Genomic DNA, 19239 nt, shown 5'->3' with positions numbered 1-19239 from the left:
TGACCCGATTTTCGAAAAAATCCTGAGATCCTTTCCGTTTTTTCGATTTTGGGTGGTCAAAAAATTAAAGAAAAATCCGGTTTTCGGTGGGGTTTCGCCGGAATACTCCAGTTTCAAACTGGTTTAGCCGGTTTCTGTCTCTTACCGAACCTCCAAACCGGTTTTCAAAATCGAAAATTTTGACCCGATTTTTGAAAAAAACCTAAGGCTATAGCCTTTCCGTTTTTTCGATTTTGGGGGGTCAAAAAATCGAAGAAAAATCCGGTTTTCGGTGGGTTTTCGCGGGAATATTCCAGTTTCAAACCGGTTGGGACCGGTTTCTGCCTGCTGCCGAACCTCCCAACTGTTTTAAACTCATATCAAAACCTGAATTTGAATTAATTTTTTGGTCCGTTCTTTGTTTGTTTTTTTGTACATTTCCAGAGCTTGGTTCTTACGTATCATTCTTGATTGCGAAAGCATGTTGTTTGGGCAAGATACTGGACAGAATAATCCAAGATGACTGTCCTACATAGAGATGTTTAAAACCTGACCGGGGTTCGTTCTCCCAAAGTTCATGGGTTTAAATCCCATGCAAAAGTCGAAGATATGGTATTTTTGTTAATTCGTCGCAAACCGTTTTGTCAATTTGAACACGATTTGGCGCAACACTGTAATGAGCACACCTGCAGCCTCACTGCCATAACACTACTGGCATTTTGAAGCTGTAAACTGTGCTGAGAAGCAAAAAGCAATTACGGGTTTGTTTTCTTTATTACAAATCGACATAAAGATGTGCAATAATCTTCACAGAAACTTCAAATGGCGATAAATAAATTAACAAACAAAATTCGCCCAGAATACGTCACAGCCACAGTTCGCTTCTTTTAAACAAACTTTCGTTTCGCCTTTAGTTGTTTCGTCATAAAAATTACTTTTATGTTGTCACAATTCTACATCATAATGTGGCAGTTTTTTCTAATTGTCCAAAGTGTGCTTGGGCCGTATAGGCTTTGTGACGTAATAAGGGAGGCAAAAACAGTCAAACAGGGAGTAAGGCGAGCAACATGGAACAGCGCATCATCGGATGAGCGAGGGGACCTGCCCTTAATAAACGATATATATGTATATGTAACAAGCGAATGAGCGCACGGTAAAAAGCCGGTGTATCGACTGGCAAATAAGAACCGAGAGATAGGAAAGTGGCGAGGGGTGTGAGGTGGGCGGGACACTTATGCTGATTAACAACGCGAACGGTCGGGAGGAAAAAAATACGGATTAAACCGTAAAAATGGCCGGAATCTTTTTCAACCTAAACTTCTAAAACGGGTGTTCCCAACAAGATTCCTTAAATCAACCGAGAAAATTAGTTTTCAAAAAATCGCATGACAATATCGAAGAATTTATTTCCCTTTACTTGAAATGAAGTAGATTATGTTTATGAAGCAAAGCGAAACATGACAATAAATCACCTAAAATATTCTATTGGATCCGTAAATGTACTATTTTATAGCTTTATTTACTTTACGTTATACTGCGCAAAGCTCTCCCGCGAACCAGCTTCAAACGTTTAAGTTGAGTACCATTACAAGGACTGGGTGGTTGGATTCAAACGTGTACGGTTGCGTAAACATACGAAGCACTTTTGGCAGGCAACAGACAGCTTGGCACGACTGGCAACATGGCAAGGAGGAGAAGTTATGAGGAATTCGGGTTTTCTACTGGTTCGAAAGTTTGTTCGGGGGGCAGTGGGGACCATAAGACAGAAAAACGTCGTTTTTGCTTTTTTATGGTAACTATGGATTCTATTTTTTTGTAGTTATTGTCGAAGAGCAAAGATTAGGTGTCCAAAATCCGAAATCAGGTATTATGTCCAATTGGGCTTGGTTCATTCGTGGCAAGTTGTGACAAAACAATAAACCTCCGGCGCTGAAGACAATCACAAGACAAGTTATGTTTTCGCGTTATCGCCCGTTTAACAAACAGTAAAACGAAGACTATACTGAAACGCGTAGGCACAATGCTAAACGAATACAACTTAAATATTTAAACAATGTTGTTCTGTTACGTCAGCAATATTTCATTATGACGTACTATGCGAATCAAAATTTTGGACATTTTGAGGCAGAAATGTTCGAAAAATACTGCTTTGCAAAACATTTTCTACGTGACAATTTCCTATTGTGACGTCATACAGTAGAACCGCTTTTGGTCCGTGACGCAATACTCGACAATAAAAGTGGCGGGAAAACGATTGTGCACAGCGACATCTGGCGATTGTTTGGAACAAAAGTAAAAAAGGCGGCAAAAATTTAAATAACACATAATAAACAGTTGATCAAAAAATAATGAAACTAAAACAAACAATGATAATAATATTAATATTAAAAGAAAAAAAAATAAAGAATTGAGAAACTTTTTGTAAGTTTGAGGTAGACAGAAAATCATTGGAGATATCTGCAGAAAAAAATATAAAAGTTAGTTTTTAAAATTCACAAAATGATTGTCAATGCTGTCAAAAAGTTAAACAGTTTGTTGGTTTGCACTTGGTATCTATCGACCTTTTAATAGTAATAAAAGGATTGGAGAAATATAGAAATCGTACATACCTGACTCCACTAGGTGGCGTGCGCAAGTAAAAATCCGTAGTTGGGATCAGGTTGGCAACTACTGCAGTAACCTCCACATAAACCGGTCACCGAATCTCCGCTCTGTTGAGGAAACAAGTCCGTTAAAACACGTTTATTGGTTAAGTAGTTTACACTGGCTCAATGACAACAAATACGTAAAGTGTCATTTGTTTTCTGGCTTATGTAGATCTCAAAAGCTATATACTTCGTTCAATAAACGTTTGGAAAAAACATCACATCTTCATTCGGGTCTATGTGTTTGTGTTTAAATTGCAAAAAGATACGGTTTGTGTTCAGATCGCATGTAAATGTTTGCTGTTCTCTAAGAATTTTTAGGATAACAAACGCAACATTTGGAATATATCGCAAGTCTTGCGATTTTAACAGAAGACCAGCCAAACAAAAAGGTAACTATTGGTTTTCAAATCCCTACAGCAACACTCACGTGGCTTTTGTGCGTTCTCCTCACAGACTGACGGCCGTAAGAGCGCCACGTAGTGTACGGACTGACGACGAACCCAGTTCCTTCCAAGTTGACCCGGAATTTGCCCTAAAACAAAAACGAAAGGTAACGGACTTTTGTAAACAATTATTTTGACTTAACATCAGCAAAAAGTTTTGAAATAATTTTAATGTTAATATACGGACATGGAAATGAATAAGTGAGATATGTGTTAAATAACACTCGGTGGAAAACAGTTTTTATAAAGTTTTTTTTTCAGTACAGTCCGTTAACAGGGCTTTACAAACAAACTAATTGTACAGCCAACTTTGTTTATCTGTATTAATGTTCATGTCAAAAGTACTTCAAACTGACTGTGTAGGCTTAAGTTAAAAAAAACGAATTTCCCATGTTCCTGTATTTACTCTAACTGACAACAAATTTTTTAATGCCAGCAACCAGTAACAAACGTTAATAAGTGAGCGCTTTCAGAACTACTGACGTGAAGCAAAATAAAAAACAACCATGATCAAAGTGTTGCATTACCTGCGGACAATTCACTCTGCTGTAGCAATCCCCGGCAACTCCGTAAGCAACGTTAAGACCGTAAACAGTTGATGCAAAGGAAAAGTCGTTGGCTGCAAAACAGATTTTTAAAATTAGCGGAACTATTGAAGCGCAAAGAAGTAAAGTCAGAAATTTTAGGATATCCCACTTTCAGGGCGTTGCCGCCATTCAGCCAATAATGCATCAATTGTACTTAACTGTTATGTTGTGACATTTGTTTCGTGCTAATCACAACATCCTTTGTCAAACACGATATGCATGCAACAATACAAGACAAGTTTAATTAAAAAAATCGTTCTATAAGATTCACTTGGAAATCTTCATTAATTGCCTACAAACTTTGGACCAACATACATATACTTACATTTATAAGTCTGATCAGGAATATAACAGTAGGTTATTGATTATGACATAGGCATTTACCGAAACTTTTCAGGACAAAGCATATGTTGTTTACGTCTATATTAATTTTTATACTTCACACTAATAACTTTAGGACATTTATTACGTTGGTTAAAGTGATCGGTATAAACCCAACTAATGACGCCAGTTAAGTGATTTGATAAACAGCAACAAACAGTTATAAGCTGTCAACGATGTTAATCACATAATCCAGGTCAACAGGGCTGTTTAATCCGGGTCATGACAACTTAATTCAGTTCGGATTTAGGTCGTTAGAAGTAACACCCTTGTAATGCGGTACTAACTGCTGGATGTAGTTTAGGCGTCGGGACAATTTGACAGGATAGAACTTAGTGAGTAAGGAAAGTTCGGGTATTTCTTGTGTGAGAGCTATGAAACTGAAACAATTGATCAACATCAACTTTTAAAATTTGAGTTTAAGGTTTTAGAGTTTGATTGTAAAAAGTTGAGATTTTGATTTGATATTGACTGTACAAAGTTTAGAGTCTGATAACAGAACAACGAAATCGTTTCTTGATACTAAATGAAGTTTAAGTTATATTTAGTATTGAATACATCGTGATTTTGTGAGTTCTTAGACATTCCTATGTAATGCTACCGCCAGAAAAAGCCGTTGTTTTGCAGCAGAAATGTTTATTGAAATACAAAGCAAGTTTTCAACCAGAAGTCTAAGTAAGGTAAAAAAATATGTTATGAGGGAAACTGTCAAAGCAAAACATTACGGAGTTGAACTGTAAGCTGCATGTACCTTTGTAATAAATTCGGTTAGTTGCACAAAACTTGTTTGTTAACCCACTTTCGTTTGACATTTCATTTCACAACTCACCAATAATTCTCATTGTGTCGACGTCAAACCGCACTTTGCTGAATTCCGTTTTACCAGCGTCCGGTCTGTCATGATGACATGCGCACGTATCGTCACGTGACCCGTTGTTGGGGCAAGTGTCGGCGTTGATGAGTCTGCAACGAAAGTGATGAGGTTGGGCAATGTTTGTAGGATCACGTTTGAAAAGGTAAATGTTGATAAATGTTGTATCTGAAAGTGGTTTGACAAAGTTTTTCGTTCAACTGATTAGAGTTATACAATAAAGCTATGATGATGCACATCGTGCTGGTTGGCAAAATGTTAGCAAAATTACAAGTTCTATAATCATAAGTTCTTTACTTATTTCGTCGAACTTTACACCTGACGGACAAAAACTTACCTAAACATGTAACCTGGGGGACGAAACGTTTGTTCAGGATGTTAAAGTGGTACAGCTTACATTATTTACTGGTATTGATAAATGTTGTTGACTATTGTTCCAAGAACTGAGTGAAAGCGCCCACATCGGAAGTTAAATGGACGGTAAGTCATAAAATACATCAGGTAATAGTTGTTGGAAAAGTTGGCATTTTAATTAAAAACTGGCGTGGAAATTGAGCGACGGAGCGTGGAAATTTCAGATGCAAAGACTATTTTAGTCGTAAATAGCGTTACCTGTATCCATAAATTTCAGAGAAGTTTTCTAGCGCTCCTGCGGCAAGTGTAAGGTACTCGGTCGGATGAGAGGTTCGCATATTTTTGCAGTAAATCTGCGGAGAAATGTATATAAAATGAGGGGAAGAAAAAATAAAATTGGTTGTTTTTGTGTGGCTTTACACTACAAGAAGCTGTAACAGCAAGAAGCTAACAAATACAAAAGAAATAGAATAAAATGTAATTTCAACCTTTTTCATCTCGTCTCCAATCTTCAAGTAATATTCCCCATCCTTGTCTATGCTCTGCTGCGCCTTCAAGTGTCGGCATGACGTAGGAAGACATGGTCCAATTTCACAAGGTCTCGTTCGTTCTGGTGGAAAGGAGGGAATCGCCTCGCAAACAGCGTCAGCTAGTGGCGAGCGTGTGGCACGATCTGTGCAAACTACACTGCGCACCAAAGTCCCTCTGCCGCATGTGGCTGAGCACTGTAAGAAAGTCATTGTTTAAACTAAAAGTTGCAAAACTGATTTAAATTCAAACCAGGGTTTAAGTCACTGGCTACAACTATTGCATAAACATGCTAAAGTCATTTTACGTTTCTTGCCTTATAAACGGGTTTGTATTACTTAAATCTACCTCTTTTGTCGTTTTAATTTACTTTAGAGACAACTCAGCCAAGAATTGATACTTGGTTCCAAACAAATTGCGTTATACATCAAAAAACGAAATAAACGAAACAAACGGACAAAAGCAATCTGGGTTCCAAGGCCTTAAACTAGACAAGTTACGATTTATTTGATTTGTTTCACAGGCTATTGCGACAAGCACCTGTGACCATGAGCCGATTCTCCACAAAACATGAGACCCGCAATTTCCTCTGTCACAATCTCGGACTCCGTAAGGTTTCCCGCCATCGTCACAGCTCACTGCTTCCACGTGCTTGTACGTGATTGGATCAACGAACAAACACGTGACATTTCGTCGCTGCATTCCGGCACCGCACGATTTCGAACACTGAGACAATGGAAATCATTGTTTGTTTGACGATTGTAAATTGATGAAAGATTTTCGAACACTTAATTTTAAAATAGGAAAAAATGTCCTTTAAACCTTAAAAATAAATTTCACATGTCACTTTAGCACATTTGTACTAATTGTTATGCCTCAATTTTTAAAGATTTTGATCATTTTTTCGAGGAATTACTTTATTTCTATGTATGGTTTCTATGTAGTTGTAAACAACGCCATCTGGTGTTTACCTCGGACCACGGGCCGACGTTCCACCTGGCTGAACACGGACCACGGTTGCAAGCTCGTCTCGTGATTGGTTGAGGAATGAGGGCGGGGCCACAGCGTCGCGAATCAACCAATCGCAAGTCGGGAATTCTTCGACACGTGACTCTCCTCGTCACTGTTCCTTCTCCGCACGATCGAGAACACTGTATGACGTCATAATCAGGATTAAAAGCGTTCGAAGCAACAATTGTGTTTATGTTTCCAATTAAATTGTTTTGTTTTGTCTTCACGTCGCAATAAACTGGCAACTGTTTTGTGGTGTGGAGGAGTTGTAGGCGGGCCCTATGTTTAGGCCAAAACAAACTAACGTAAAATTGCGGCACAAATAATATCGAGTGTGAAGTCTGGCCCGAATAAAACCCATTTCATTCACATTTATACCCAAACCCGACTTACAACGTTAGGTGGAACAAAGAAATCAAAGCGAGCAATAACCTAATTACGATTACGGCTGTTTTTTATTCAAGTCGCTGTGAAGTGTTTCTTACTTGTCTGAACATGACTTGAGTTAAACTTAAATGTTAAATTGTTTTTCACAAACGTTACCAATTCACAATTTGAACCCAACAAACTTAGTCATAATTGAAGGAAAATGACGTACCCTTTCCCAATCCTCAAGTTTCCATTTGAAAGTCGGACACTCCGTGACGTTGCACTTTATGACGTCAACAGGTTTCTTGGTGACGTCACAAAGCTGTTGGTTGACGGTTTTTCGCTTGTATCTGCACTTGACCCGACGACGTTGCACGCCTTCGCCGCAACTCGAAGAGCACTGTCGGAAAAAACGGATTTGTTCGGATTAATTCGGAAAATATCGGAAAAGTTCGGATATAATTTTTAAAATGAAAATCAACTGATGAAATACAAAGGAAATAATGCTGATAGATCATTTTAAATGTTAAACAATTATTTAAATCAATACAAAAGCTGCGTAATTTTTGAAGGTGACAAAGTCCTTGACAGGTTGTGGAAACCGGTGACCTTGAGGTCAAATATCTGACCTTGCTCCATTTGCTGAATCTCCACCGAGGACATCTTCTCTGCTTCACACAACGTCGAACCTCTCGTGGTTTGTTTTGCCGCAAGTTGGCGCAGCGTGCATCAGCCACGGGATTTCCATCCGGGTCGGTACAGTCGACTTGCCTTCTTTTCGTTCCACGACCACACGTCACTGAGCACTGTGATGTAATAATAGATGTTATAAATACAAAACATGCCGAAAAGAGGGAAAGGTTATAAAAATACAAAAAAAACATAAAACAAGACATGACAATTTTATAAAATTATATTATTATGGAGCATACTATGGTACACTTATATTTTTTAGGTGATGATCAATTTATTTTTGAAGCTATTTGTTGCAAAAGCATGAAACACGTTATTTGTGTCCGTATTATTTGTAACTTCGACAATATTGGGACGTTAACGCACTTTTAATTACGATGTCGCCGTTTTACTACAGTATTTGTGTTGTGTACTTTGTGTACAAAAATGTGTGTAGTTGCGTGAAAAGTTTTTCATGTCTATGTTTTGTATCGAAATAAATTGTTACTGAAAATGCTATGACTTGTCAATCTACGTATTTAAATCTGTAGAAGTAAGGCATTTTTTTCATTTATACTTGGGTGTTCGACGTAAAAAAAATGATCGCAAAGATACAAATGTATTGTTTTATGGTAAAAAAAATCAGAAATTATGAGAAGCATGTATTTATGCAAAAATACTTCCATTTGATGTGCACACGCGCTTGCAAAATTACAAGTAAGTACAATAAAAACGTAAATTTAATGGTTTGGAATGTTGGGTATACATGTGTATAATTGTGCAATTACGATAAATTTGATAAAAGTTCTTCACAAAAATATTGGACAAAAATAATTATCATCAGCTTTGGCGGTATTCGAACCCGTTTCCTTCGCAACTCCGCACCCTTCCAACTTAGTGACGTCACTACTCACGTGACCTTATACCGCAGGTCACGTGACCTTATCCCGCTAACTCATGCTACGCGCAAATTTGCTGATTCACGATCAGCGCAAAGCTCGTACCGATCCCCATGCTCCCTTGCGCCACCGGTGTTGATCTGCGCACGGCCTTTTGTTGCAAACTTCCACGTCAACAGGTTTCATTATGACGTCACAACGGTGATTGTAGGTTCTTCTGTTGTCGGACATGACGCAATAAACGTATCTCCTTCTCACTCCATCGGAACAGGATTTCGAACACTGTAATTATGACGTCAGCTTTAGTATGGTGAACCACATTAGAGCTGTTTACGTATATTTGTTATCAGAATCAAATTTAATCATAGTAAGAGGTACTTGAATAAAAAAGCATGGCATAAAGTAATAAGTGATGACATCATCAGTGGTGACGTACCTCCGACCAATTGGTGACTTTCCATCTCGGGCAAGTTCCGGATTCGCACGGTTCGATGCTCACTGGTTTTTCCCCTTCGTCGCAACTTGCGTTTCGAGTTGACAACGATCGACACACGACCACCCGCTTCCTTGTACCTCCGCCACATGTTGACGAACACTGCAAACATGGGTACGTGTGAGAAGGACAGAAATGAACAAATTAAATCAGTGGCAAAGAAATAGGTTTGTTACTAACGAAAATCTCCATGTATCAGACTTGTAAATGGCAACATCTTACAACAAACACTAACTTAATACTCAGGTGTGTCCGTTTTTAAAAGCGAAGCAGTCAAACACAATTACAAAAATCCCATTTTGTCCCGAAAACTAGTTAAATATTGTCAATATTTAAAAACACTTTTTATAAGTTCCATCAAATAATAACTTCAACTTACATGTGACCATGTACCCATTCTCCACCTGCCATTGTATCTTGCCCTACTCACGTCATTACTGACGTCATTGGACTGACGCGGATGGATGACGTCAACATGAACTGGAGCTTTGGTCTACGAGAAAATAAATTATGGAAGTTATGAATTTTTCCAAGCAGTTTACCCTGGACAATTAACAGTTACGGAGAGCTTAGATGCCACAACCAAATTAGAGGTCTTCTGGCAAAAGTATTTTATTCTGACGTTTCGGCGTCCTATACAAGTCGCCTTTACCAGAGTAAATAACACTGAATGCGACTAGTACAGTGCACGATAAACAAAGAAAAAAGAATTAAACGCAAGCACGTGGGAAACTATGTTTAAGCTTTGTTGCTGGTTAAAGCATAAATTTTATGCCACAATGTTGTTTTTACCGTTGCTGGCGTAGTTGGAACTGTAGATTCTGTTGTGGCAGCTGTGGTAGTTGTCGAAGCTAAAGTTGTAGTTGAAACTGTAGTTGTTGTGGCTGTAGATGTTGTGGTAGGCGCCGGAGTGGTGGTTGTAGCAGTAGTTGTAGTTGTCGGAGCTGTGGTAGTGATTCTAGTTGTGGTGGTAGCAGTACTGGTTGTAGTAGGTTCTTCTGTTGTAGTAGTTGCTGTTGTTGTTGTTGTAGGACATGGTCGGATTCGACAAACTTCCCATTTCAGTGGACGCGGTTCGTTCGGACAATAATCTGCGTGGTCATAGTAACGACCTTCGTAAGCACATCTCACGTGACGTGTACGGGTCCCCTCCCCACAAGTTTCGGAACACTGAAAGAAGAAAATAGAGTTTGAAAGAAATAGTGGTGATAACAATGTAAAAGCATTAAGCCATTTCTCGTCACCAGCTGCACTGATGAGACTTATAGATCAAAACAGTGTGCACTGTATACAAGGGTGGTAAGCTTTCGAATGCTTGTTTGGAGTAAAAACCTAAATTATTTGCTTTGAAATTCATTTTAAATCGGTATGTGGCAGATCATGAGCAGAAAAAACTGGTTAAAGTCGTTTAAAGCTAGCAATATTCCAGCGAAAACCGAAAATCCAACACATCACTCACTTTAGTCCAGGATCCGGTTCTCCAGATTCCGAAACAGGATCTAGTTTCACAAGTTTCCCTTGAAGCGGGTTTGCTGTCTCTGTGTCCACAAATATCCGGATCAGCTTCACCGAATCCGCGTAGAAACCTGCAGCTGACGTAACGCTCCCTGTATCCGACTCCACAGGATGCCGAGCACTGAGAAAAAGAGGGAGTTTGAAAATGGGAATTGTGACTTTTGAGACAACCATCACCTAGCATGCAAGGAGGCTTTCTAGTTAACATTCACAAATTTCACATTCATTGATCGACTTTCAAATGGTTTTAATTATAACTTAGTGTATAATTAAAGTATAACATAGTTTTCGAAAACCTCAATAATCAAACTAAAAAATTGACAGCAGGTCTTATTCTTGTCTCAGTTTCAGACACTTTAAATGGGTTTCGATTTTGACTTGGTGTAACAAAAGTATAACATCATCTTAAAAAGCCTCAAAAATCGAACTTTTTGGCTGCTCTGTAACTGTTTCAGAAGTTATACAGAAAAAAGTCTGTTTCATCTTCAACGATGGAAATTTAGTTTGTTGTGATTCGAACCCGCAACGCAAAGTTACCAACCTGTGTCCACGATCCAGTCCTCCATGCCGCCCTCATGCGGTGTCTGTTCACCACCATCACTCCATTGTCGTATCGGTTGCCACGGTAATCGGTTCGGAGGCGACGCGAAGTGGTGGTTGCCATGGTAGTAGTGGTTGTGGTGCTGGTTGTCGTGGGAACGGGCGTTGTTGTGGTTGCCATGGTAGTGGTGGTTGCTATGGTGGTTGTTGTTGTGGGTTCTGCACGCAAATATGGCTAGTAAAATTGAGGGAGGCAGCTCAAAAGAAAAGATCGAAGAATTAAAAACAGATTGTGTTTGTTTATTTCCCAAACATTCGTGTTTTTTTCGTCAAGGTGGGAATATTTACAACGTTCCGATGGTTCTAACCACAATTTTTAAATGTCCCCAGTTTCAACAAATAAACTCGCTTCACTACTCACCACTAGTGGTTGACGTGTAAAGATCTCTTTCCTCTCCAAGCCCTCGCATCACCACCAGTGGGCTGCCGTCATCATCGAAGCTTCGAGAAATACCTCCTCTCTCTTCACACGCTTGTGACATCACACAGGGTCGTGTGTCGTGACGTAATAGAGCTGTGACGCAACGATCGTCGTCGACGCGTCGCCCACTGGGGTCGACACAGTTGTAAAGACGAACTGAGGTTCCGGTTCCGCACGTAACTGAACACTGGAAATAAAATGGCAAGGTTAGCTCAGGACTTAAGCAGTGTTCCCCAATCATTTCGGCTGCTAGGTTAGTTAGTTCAGGACCCGACCAGTGTTTCACAGACTTTTTTTATTTGCAACACACTATAATCATTTACATTTTTATTCACGCCGCACTTGAAGGCTTAAAAGGCAAAAAAAATGTAAAAGAGATTGTGTTTGCAACTACATTGTAACGCGGAGGCTGCTTTTGAAACCCAGAGCAAAATTAAGTTTATTTTCACAAATGCATCCTGTCGTCGAGTTAACGCAAACATAAAACGAATGCTGCAATTAACAAAACTTGTACTTTACCACACAAAACCTAGGACTAGATCACTCTTGTTATAGCTGTTCATAAGATAGTTATGGAGAAAAGATATAGTTGTTTTCTGATCCAGAATCTAAACTTATCCAAAAAGAGAGTCTTAGAACCATTTTTGGCACCATAGGAATAAACTAACATTAGCTCTCATACACATTTCCACAACACTTACAGGTCCCCAGTTTTCATACTTCCAGCTTGCACAGGCTCTTTCCCGGCATATTGTTGTGCTCGCAGGTCTCCTACGTCTGTTGCAGTCTGAGTCGGGTCGAACCACGCCCCTCGCACTGCACCACACCCTCCTCTGACGTATCCCAGTTCCGCACGTGACCATGCACTGTGGGATAATTAATGTAAGAGTTTAAATGACTGAGTATAAGCGTTGGTTGTTATGAGGCAACTATTGTTCAGTCTTGCCAAATGGAAAGCGTTCTGGATAACTCGAAACTGTCATCTCGAAAGACCTCGAAAGGATTTTCTTGCAATTACCGGTAATGTGTATTACAGGAAATATTTTCTCATAATTTTCTCTGGAGGGAATTTAGTATGCAATAAAACGGATTGTCATTTAGAATTTTTTGCATTTGATTTTAAACTTGGTAATCTCATTTGACCTAAACCACTTTTGGAAAATATACGTATTGTTTCAGTTAGCTTAAAATCTTCTTTTTCATTAAGTTTTTTTTATGTAAATTTACGAGATGGGATTTGAACTCACGACACCAAACTTACAGGTGAAAAGGCCGACGCAACCCACTGCGGGCAGGGGAGGTTGTTGCAAGTTCGGGATGAGCTTCGTTCGCGTTCGTCGCATTCCGATGCCGCGAGGGGGCGGTCTTTGCTGTCATGGCAACTGGCTGTGCGGGTCTGAGTTCCACCTCCGCAAGTTCGTGAACACTGTGAATTTGAAACGTTTTTTGTGATTTTAAAACAAAATCAACGCCAGGGAGTGAAAATTTCAGGCTGTTCCACTTACCCGACTCCACTCCCCGTACTGCCATGCGGTTTCGAGACACTCCCCCTGACACACCCCCACACCGCCCGGTTTCGGTTGGTTGCACATCGAGTCGCTCACTACTTCCACCTTGCGGCTGAATGTCTTACTTCCGGTTCCCGTGGGAACATTGGAAACCTGAAATTATAAGAATGTAAGAAACAAGCTAAAATTTTTTCGGTAAAACTCCAAAATTGATCAATCAGAAAACGAAATTTTAAGCTCTTTTTTATTTAAAGCATAACGTATTTAGGTCGCATTGCCTGTTCAAAAGATTATGTTGAAAACCAAATATTTATGATTGGAAGGAAACAGCACACTTACTTTTCTGCATTCAAATTGTAAGTTTCTTGTCCCTGTTCCGCATCGGACTGAACAATCAGATGGTTTTGGATGCCAGCTGAAAATAAATTAGATCCAACTTCAATATATTGGTGATGAAGATTTTGTCGAAATGATTAAAATGTCTAGGTTTTAAACTGAACAAAGCTCGTTGATCAATGCAAATGTACACAATATAAACCGGTTTATGAACTTACTTTAGTTGGCATCTTGCGTTGCATGACCGAATAACTGAGCTGGGTTTTGCGATGTGTTGGCATCTTCTGTCGGATACAATTTGTTGATCAGATCTTACGCAAAGAATCTAAAGAGAAGACAAGAAAAGTATGTAAGCAAGTATCATGTTTAAAATGCGCAAGTATAAAGCACTTAAAAATACATGATTCAAATGAGAACTAAGGGTGGCATTTATCACGGCGAAACTATTACTGCATTGGCCAGTGGAAAACGCAGACTAGTTAAAGTTTACTCAAAGTTTTAGATCAAGTGCATGAAACCTAATAGAAAGTCAAAACATACTTATATGGTGGATTTTAAAATTATACGTAAGAGACATGAAAGTGTATCTGATTCTCCTTTACATTCAAACAAAATTGTATTATTTCTGAGCGAACTATATTCAACTTTTCTTAAAAACAAATCTACAAATTTGTCACGCTGTTTCGAAAAGCATACCTTTGCCTTTGTTTTTCCGTTACAAACTCGGCTGCATGGACTCCATGGGCCGTTCGGGTCCCATCTATATGTGAGTCGATCTGTGATTGGGACGTTGTACTTGTAGCTGATGTGCGGAGGCATTAAGTCGCCCGCTGATAGTACCTGAAACATAAGTCAGTAGTTAGGTAAATAACGTGAAACTTCCGGTTTTGTTGAAACATATTTAGGAAAATGTACGAAAAGTTTGAACAATGTTTAAATAGGGTTGATTGGTGCTGACTTTGAAAGGTCTCTCTTATGCTGAAATACCCAAGTGCCTATGGATGCAGAAACGTTTATTTTATCCCATAGCTACCCAACGAAAATTAATTTTCTGCTGTGTTTAAAATCACAAACATAAAGAGGCACAAAATACACTTTTGTTTGATCAAATTGTAAAAACGTTGGTCATAGCCAATTATTTACTATTTTAGTGATTACGTTTTGTTGGTTTGAAACCGAAAACTCAACAAAAATGCAATCTAAAGATCAGCTTTGCCGTTGCACTCAAAATTATAAAACATATACCGCTGTGTGTGGGATTCGAACCCACAAAGTTCAGATCACCTACCTCAACAATAATGTCGAGTCCAATAGCATTTGTGCAGTTTACTGTCTCAACCACTTGATCCGTACCACTGTAGTCACAGAGATAAATATATTTTCTTGCTGCACTCCAGGATCGCTGGTGAATTCTGTGTTTATTTTTCATCACACTTCGGTTTCCGTTCAGCAAGTAATTACCATGTGCGTCCCGCAACGCTATAAATGATAATGTAGTTAGTTAAGAAAAATACCAATGCCATATTTAGCAAAAATGCGAAAATTTTGTATTGACACCACATGTATAAAACTTTCATTCCACTCGTATTGTTTTTGTGTTTTTTGCTCATGCATTACTTGGTTTCCTGTGTGGTTGCCAGAGCCACTGGTTAAAATTCCCACCATATTTGTTTTCGTTGAATTTTGTGTCCATGTTCAATCTATACTATTGTCATACATAATGATATAATGCATGTTTATGAGGATGATGTTGCACAATGGCCTTCACGTTGTTTGTTAACCTACACTTAAGTCTGTGTACATTGTTTCTCAAATATAATACAAGTATACACCGCACAACGTGAGTTACAACGCAAAAGGACCAGCCATGTAAGAACTATAACATCACAAAAAAGAGTTTTCTTTATTGTTTCAAACTTACCCAAATAATTATAATCGTCCGGGTCTCCTGTATATGATCTTTGTGTGATGATGATGTTATTCGCTCCAGCTGGTATAACGACGACCTGGTTGTACCCGATGTTGTAACCTGCGTTGTAGCTTCCCTGTACTGTTCTACACCCGCTGTTGTCTCCGTTGCAAATTCCACAATCATCAACTGTAGTACGCGAGTTGAGAACGTGATCACAGCCAGCTCTCTGCGGGAAAAAGATGAAACAAATACGGTGAAATAAAAATTTGGGGCCCAAAGACGCTTCTTGGTTAAAAATTATGAAAAAAATGTACGAAATAATGGTAGCTAATATGATGATTACAGTTCGTGACAAAACCCCACTTCCCATCGATGGATTACAGAAACACTTTAGCAACAATAAAACATTATTCAGTTAAATCGAATTGTATGCCAGTGTTTTTTTAAAGGTGTTTTGGGGGACCGAAACGGTCTTAAAACTACTTAGCGGTCACCCAAACCAAACCTTAAAAAAACCCTGATTGTATCCATTAGAATATTGCTAGTTGCAATGGGACAATCATAGTACAGATTAACCCTTTATTGGTTTTCACGCTGATCGTATCAACATGCCAAAGTCGTAAACTAAAAGTAATATCAAATCTCAAACCTTGCAAATTCCTTCCACACAGATATCAGTAGTATCAGGCCCACAAGGAGTTCCGTTGATAACTTTCGGTTTAAGGACGTACCACGGAACTGCATACTGGTCCTCCGATTTTACCTGGCAGATTAACTTGCATCGATCCTGTAAATATCAAATGGTGAACAAAAGAACTGGGTTCGAATCCAAGTGCAGATAGGAGATAATATAGATGAAGTGTATTACATTGTTTTGGGTGAAAAATTCTATGTCTGTGGTAGATAAAGTATTTGTAGTAAGTTATCACCAGTCGTAACGATTGAGTATATATGTTTAAGTACTGACTGGCTACATTCACTTTTATGACTAAACAAATTAATTTAGCGAAAATGCGTTTTTAGCGAGCTTTAGATACAAGGAGTTGGGTTGACATGGTACATGGCACCCCTCCGATTTTTTTATGTTTTCAATCTTTTGCTTACCACCCATATTGTTTACAAGAGAAGTCGAAAACAAATCCCTAATAATTTACCTGCAGTAATATTCCATCGTATTTCGGGATCCATCTCGCATTGGGGGCAACCCCTCGTATACGATGTCTATGGTGTCGCGACCAATTGTTGTAAGCAGCGCACTGCTCGGCGCGAAAGTCTCCATCGTCTGGACAATCCTAAATTAAATGACAAATAAAAGATTACGTTTAACCGAGAAACAAAAGAGAAAGGTCAGCGATTTATCATTCAGTTTTTATACTGTGTATAAATTTACAAGAAAGTAAGGCAAATCGGTTAAAGGCGGAGTAGAAATTTTGCCATGATTGACTGCACAAAACTCGCTCGCCAAGCCGTTATGAGTTTGTAGTTTGAAATACATGAACACGTGTTCCTCCTACCTGGAAGTTACAAGGTCGAAATTTCTTGCGCTTTCCAGTGCAATATCTCCCTCCGTACTGAGGCCTGGAAACGAAAAAAAGCAAAGTGAAATTTCCTAATTACCTGATTTAATTTCCAAACAGAACGAAAACTTAATCGCATCCACTTGAAAGAAATCGAATCCCACCTTACATTTCAAGCACTCGCGGTTAAACGGATCAAGTTTTAGCGGAAAACCACAAAACGATTTCTCGCGTCATTAATCGCGCTCTTCACTGTGACGTCACAATAAAAAGTGCGCGATTGTTATTTGTGACGTAACACTTGTCATCGCGGGCGAGATGAAAGGGAATTCGAATGGCGGTGGTTTGTGGGTGGTCGGTGTGAAATATTGATAAGTTCGAGGGCGACGTTGAATGAGTGCGCCCTATTTATCCGGAAATCGCTATATTTCCGGACAGGTGTGAGTTCTCAACGTTAGAGTGAGTGCGTGGGTTAAAGCACCTGTTTGCTTGTGGTCACTTGCCACAGGAAAACGGAGTTATCAGAATGTAAAAATGGTTCGACGTTTTCAGTACCATGGATTAAACTTTTGTGTGAGATTGAAGTGTTTTGGTTGACATATAATCAGATAAAACATAAATGGCCGATGACTAGTGTATGGATTAAATTAGGGTTTGTCAAATTAAACTTCCATCACGCCAACACATTAGTAAACAGTTTGATTTTTAACGAAAAAAACTGTCAAGTTTGACGTCAACTTACTTAGGGTTGCTGCAGGTTCGGGTGGCGCTCTTTATTCCACCTCCGCAGGTTCTAGAACAATCTCCGAACCGGCTCCACTCTCCCCAACTTCCGTCCACCGGAACTCGTTGACGGTTTTCGGGAACGCAATGACCTTGTTGACACCACTGTTGAAATATACAAAGTGTCAAGTTGCAAAAACATGATATTGACAGAAACAAAACCTACACTATTGTATTTTAGTTATCTGAAGTTTAAACGTCCTTTTCGAGGCGTCCTTATTAGGGCCATGACATACTAACCAACACAATCGTTCCTATAGCATCACGCATGGTGATAACACAAAAGCAACTTTGATTAAACCTGAAGCATAAGACTGTTAAACAGGACAATTATCAAGTGATTACCCAGAATATTGTTGTTCTGTATACCCAGTAACTTTCATAACGTGCTTTACCTTGATAAAGATGTCCTGATTAGTGTAATGCACATAACAAACATTTACTAAAACAGGCAATCTTATTGCGAAGTTTTCAAATCATTTTTCTTATTCGAATAGAAAAGCGTTTTTTTAATCTCACCATCCTTTTGCTCCTGTCTCCGCATCTCGTCCCATCAGCCCATGGAACATGAGGAGTCCTGCATCCATGGCTGATGTTCTGACTCACACACCACAAGCGGGCGCAAGAGTTCTGAAACTGAAAGTTTGAAAGAGTTGGCGAAAATTTTGATAAAAATTTGTGGATTCAAATCCTGAAACTTACACATGCAAAGTAAGTGTGTTAGACCAGTGGTCGGCAACCACCGCTCCGCGGCCCGGTGCCGGTTTTGTGAGGGTTTTTTACCGGGTCGCATAAAACGTGATAAAATTTTAGTTTCAAACCGGTCCGCAGTGCAAAAAAAGTTGACGACAACTGTGTTAGACTAACACATGAAAAAACCATAACTAATTTACTGTGAAATCTGAACCCTTTCCTAAAACTGCATTACAAGTTCCCAGGACCAGACGGTTGGTGGAGATTATTAGACTCGAAGCAGCCCGATTATCCAGACAAATCCTGACAAGCAGTAAGTAAAAAATATGTTTCGTCCCGGTTCAGATTTTTAGAGAGACGAGACGTCAACAAAATTATCGGATTAGCAACCGGTTCCGGTTTCACAACCCGGTCTAAAGGAACCGAATCCGATTCTGCTAATCAGAGCCAAGTAACCGAATACTTTAATCCACAAAATGTCTGTCAAAGATAACAAGCGGAGTAGTTCGTTTGGTGAAGCTTGCAAAGCGCCGTTACATTTAATAATCATCCATAACACTTGTTACACATACGACTTTGCAAGCGTAAAACGGGGTTTCTAACGAGCTTCGTGCAGTCAACTATGGCTCTTGTTAGATACATGACTTTGTAAGCTCAAAGAGGATTTCCTGAGAAGTTTCGTGCAGTCAATAAACATTATGGTTAATTTTGGTTGTTGA

General features: G+C 39.2%; 1 protein-coding gene and 1 long non-coding RNA gene across 4 annotated transcripts in view; one reads left to right on the top strand and one right to left on the bottom strand.

Annotated features, from left to right (window-relative positions):
- Positions 1-734: 734 nt before the first annotated feature.
- LOC145227584 (A disintegrin and metalloproteinase with thrombospondin motifs 9-like) overlaps positions 735-19239 on the bottom strand; it is a 50677-nt gene continuing 32172 nt past the window's right edge. For 2 of the 3 annotated variants that reach the window (XM_080092447.1, XM_080092448.1), the window contains 31 exons: positions 18347-18463; positions 17787-17932; positions 17042-17105; positions 16682-16819; positions 16177-16314; positions 15537-15753; positions 14904-15094; positions 14312-14455; positions 13834-13940; positions 13619-13694; positions 13277-13432; positions 13033-13197; positions 12473-12637; positions 11712-11958; positions 11292-11509; positions 10695-10871; positions 10028-10405; positions 9615-9728; positions 9179-9337; positions 8848-9024; positions 7801-7977; positions 7401-7571; positions 6763-6942; positions 6332-6517; positions 5752-5988; positions 5522-5616; positions 4868-5001; positions 3598-3689; positions 3055-3159; positions 2589-2690; positions 735-2436 (listed from right to left, as the gene is read on the bottom strand). In XM_080092447.1, the coding sequence (XP_079948573.1) occupies positions 2598-2690; positions 3055-3159; positions 3598-3689; positions 4868-5001; positions 5522-5616; positions 5752-5988; positions 6332-6517; positions 6763-6942; positions 7401-7571; positions 7801-7977; positions 8848-9024; positions 9179-9337; positions 9615-9728; positions 10028-10405; positions 10695-10871; positions 11292-11509; positions 11712-11958; positions 12473-12637; positions 13033-13197; positions 13277-13432; positions 13619-13694; positions 13834-13940; positions 14312-14455; positions 14904-15094; positions 15537-15753; positions 16177-16314; positions 16682-16819; positions 17042-17105; positions 17787-17932; positions 18347-18463 (4764 nt within the window). In that variant the 3' untranslated portion in view covers positions 735-2436; positions 2589-2597. Of the gene's footprint in view, positions 2437-2588; positions 2691-3054; positions 3160-3597; positions 3690-3982; positions 5002-5521; positions 5617-5751; positions 5989-6331; positions 6518-6762; positions 6943-7400; positions 7572-7800; positions 7978-8847; positions 9025-9178; positions 9338-9614; positions 9729-10027; positions 10406-10694; positions 10872-11291; positions 11510-11711; positions 11959-12472; positions 12638-13032; positions 13198-13276; positions 13433-13618; positions 13695-13833; positions 13941-14311; positions 14456-14903; positions 15095-15536; positions 15754-16176; positions 16315-16681; positions 16820-17041; positions 17106-17786; positions 17933-18346; positions 18464-19239 lie in introns of those variants that run through there. The other variant, XR_013859930.1, reaches the window with a different exon arrangement.
- On the top strand, positions 5924-7052 carry LOC145227585 (uncharacterized). The gene is made up of 2 exons (XR_013859931.1): positions 5924-5990; positions 6315-7052. It is a non-coding gene; the product is annotated as an uncharacterized LOC145227585 (long non-coding RNA).

The sequence above is a fragment of the Phallusia mammillata genome, chromosome 5 (genome assembly GCF_965637545.1).
Source record: "Phallusia mammillata chromosome 5, kaPhaMamm4.hap1.1, whole genome shotgun sequence".
NCBI classification, from domain to species: domain Eukaryota; kingdom Metazoa; phylum Chordata; class Ascidiacea; order Phlebobranchia; family Ascidiidae; genus Phallusia; species Phallusia mammillata.
The sequence above is the reverse complement of the archived record's forward strand: the minus strand, read 5'-3'. Positions and strand labels throughout refer to the sequence as shown.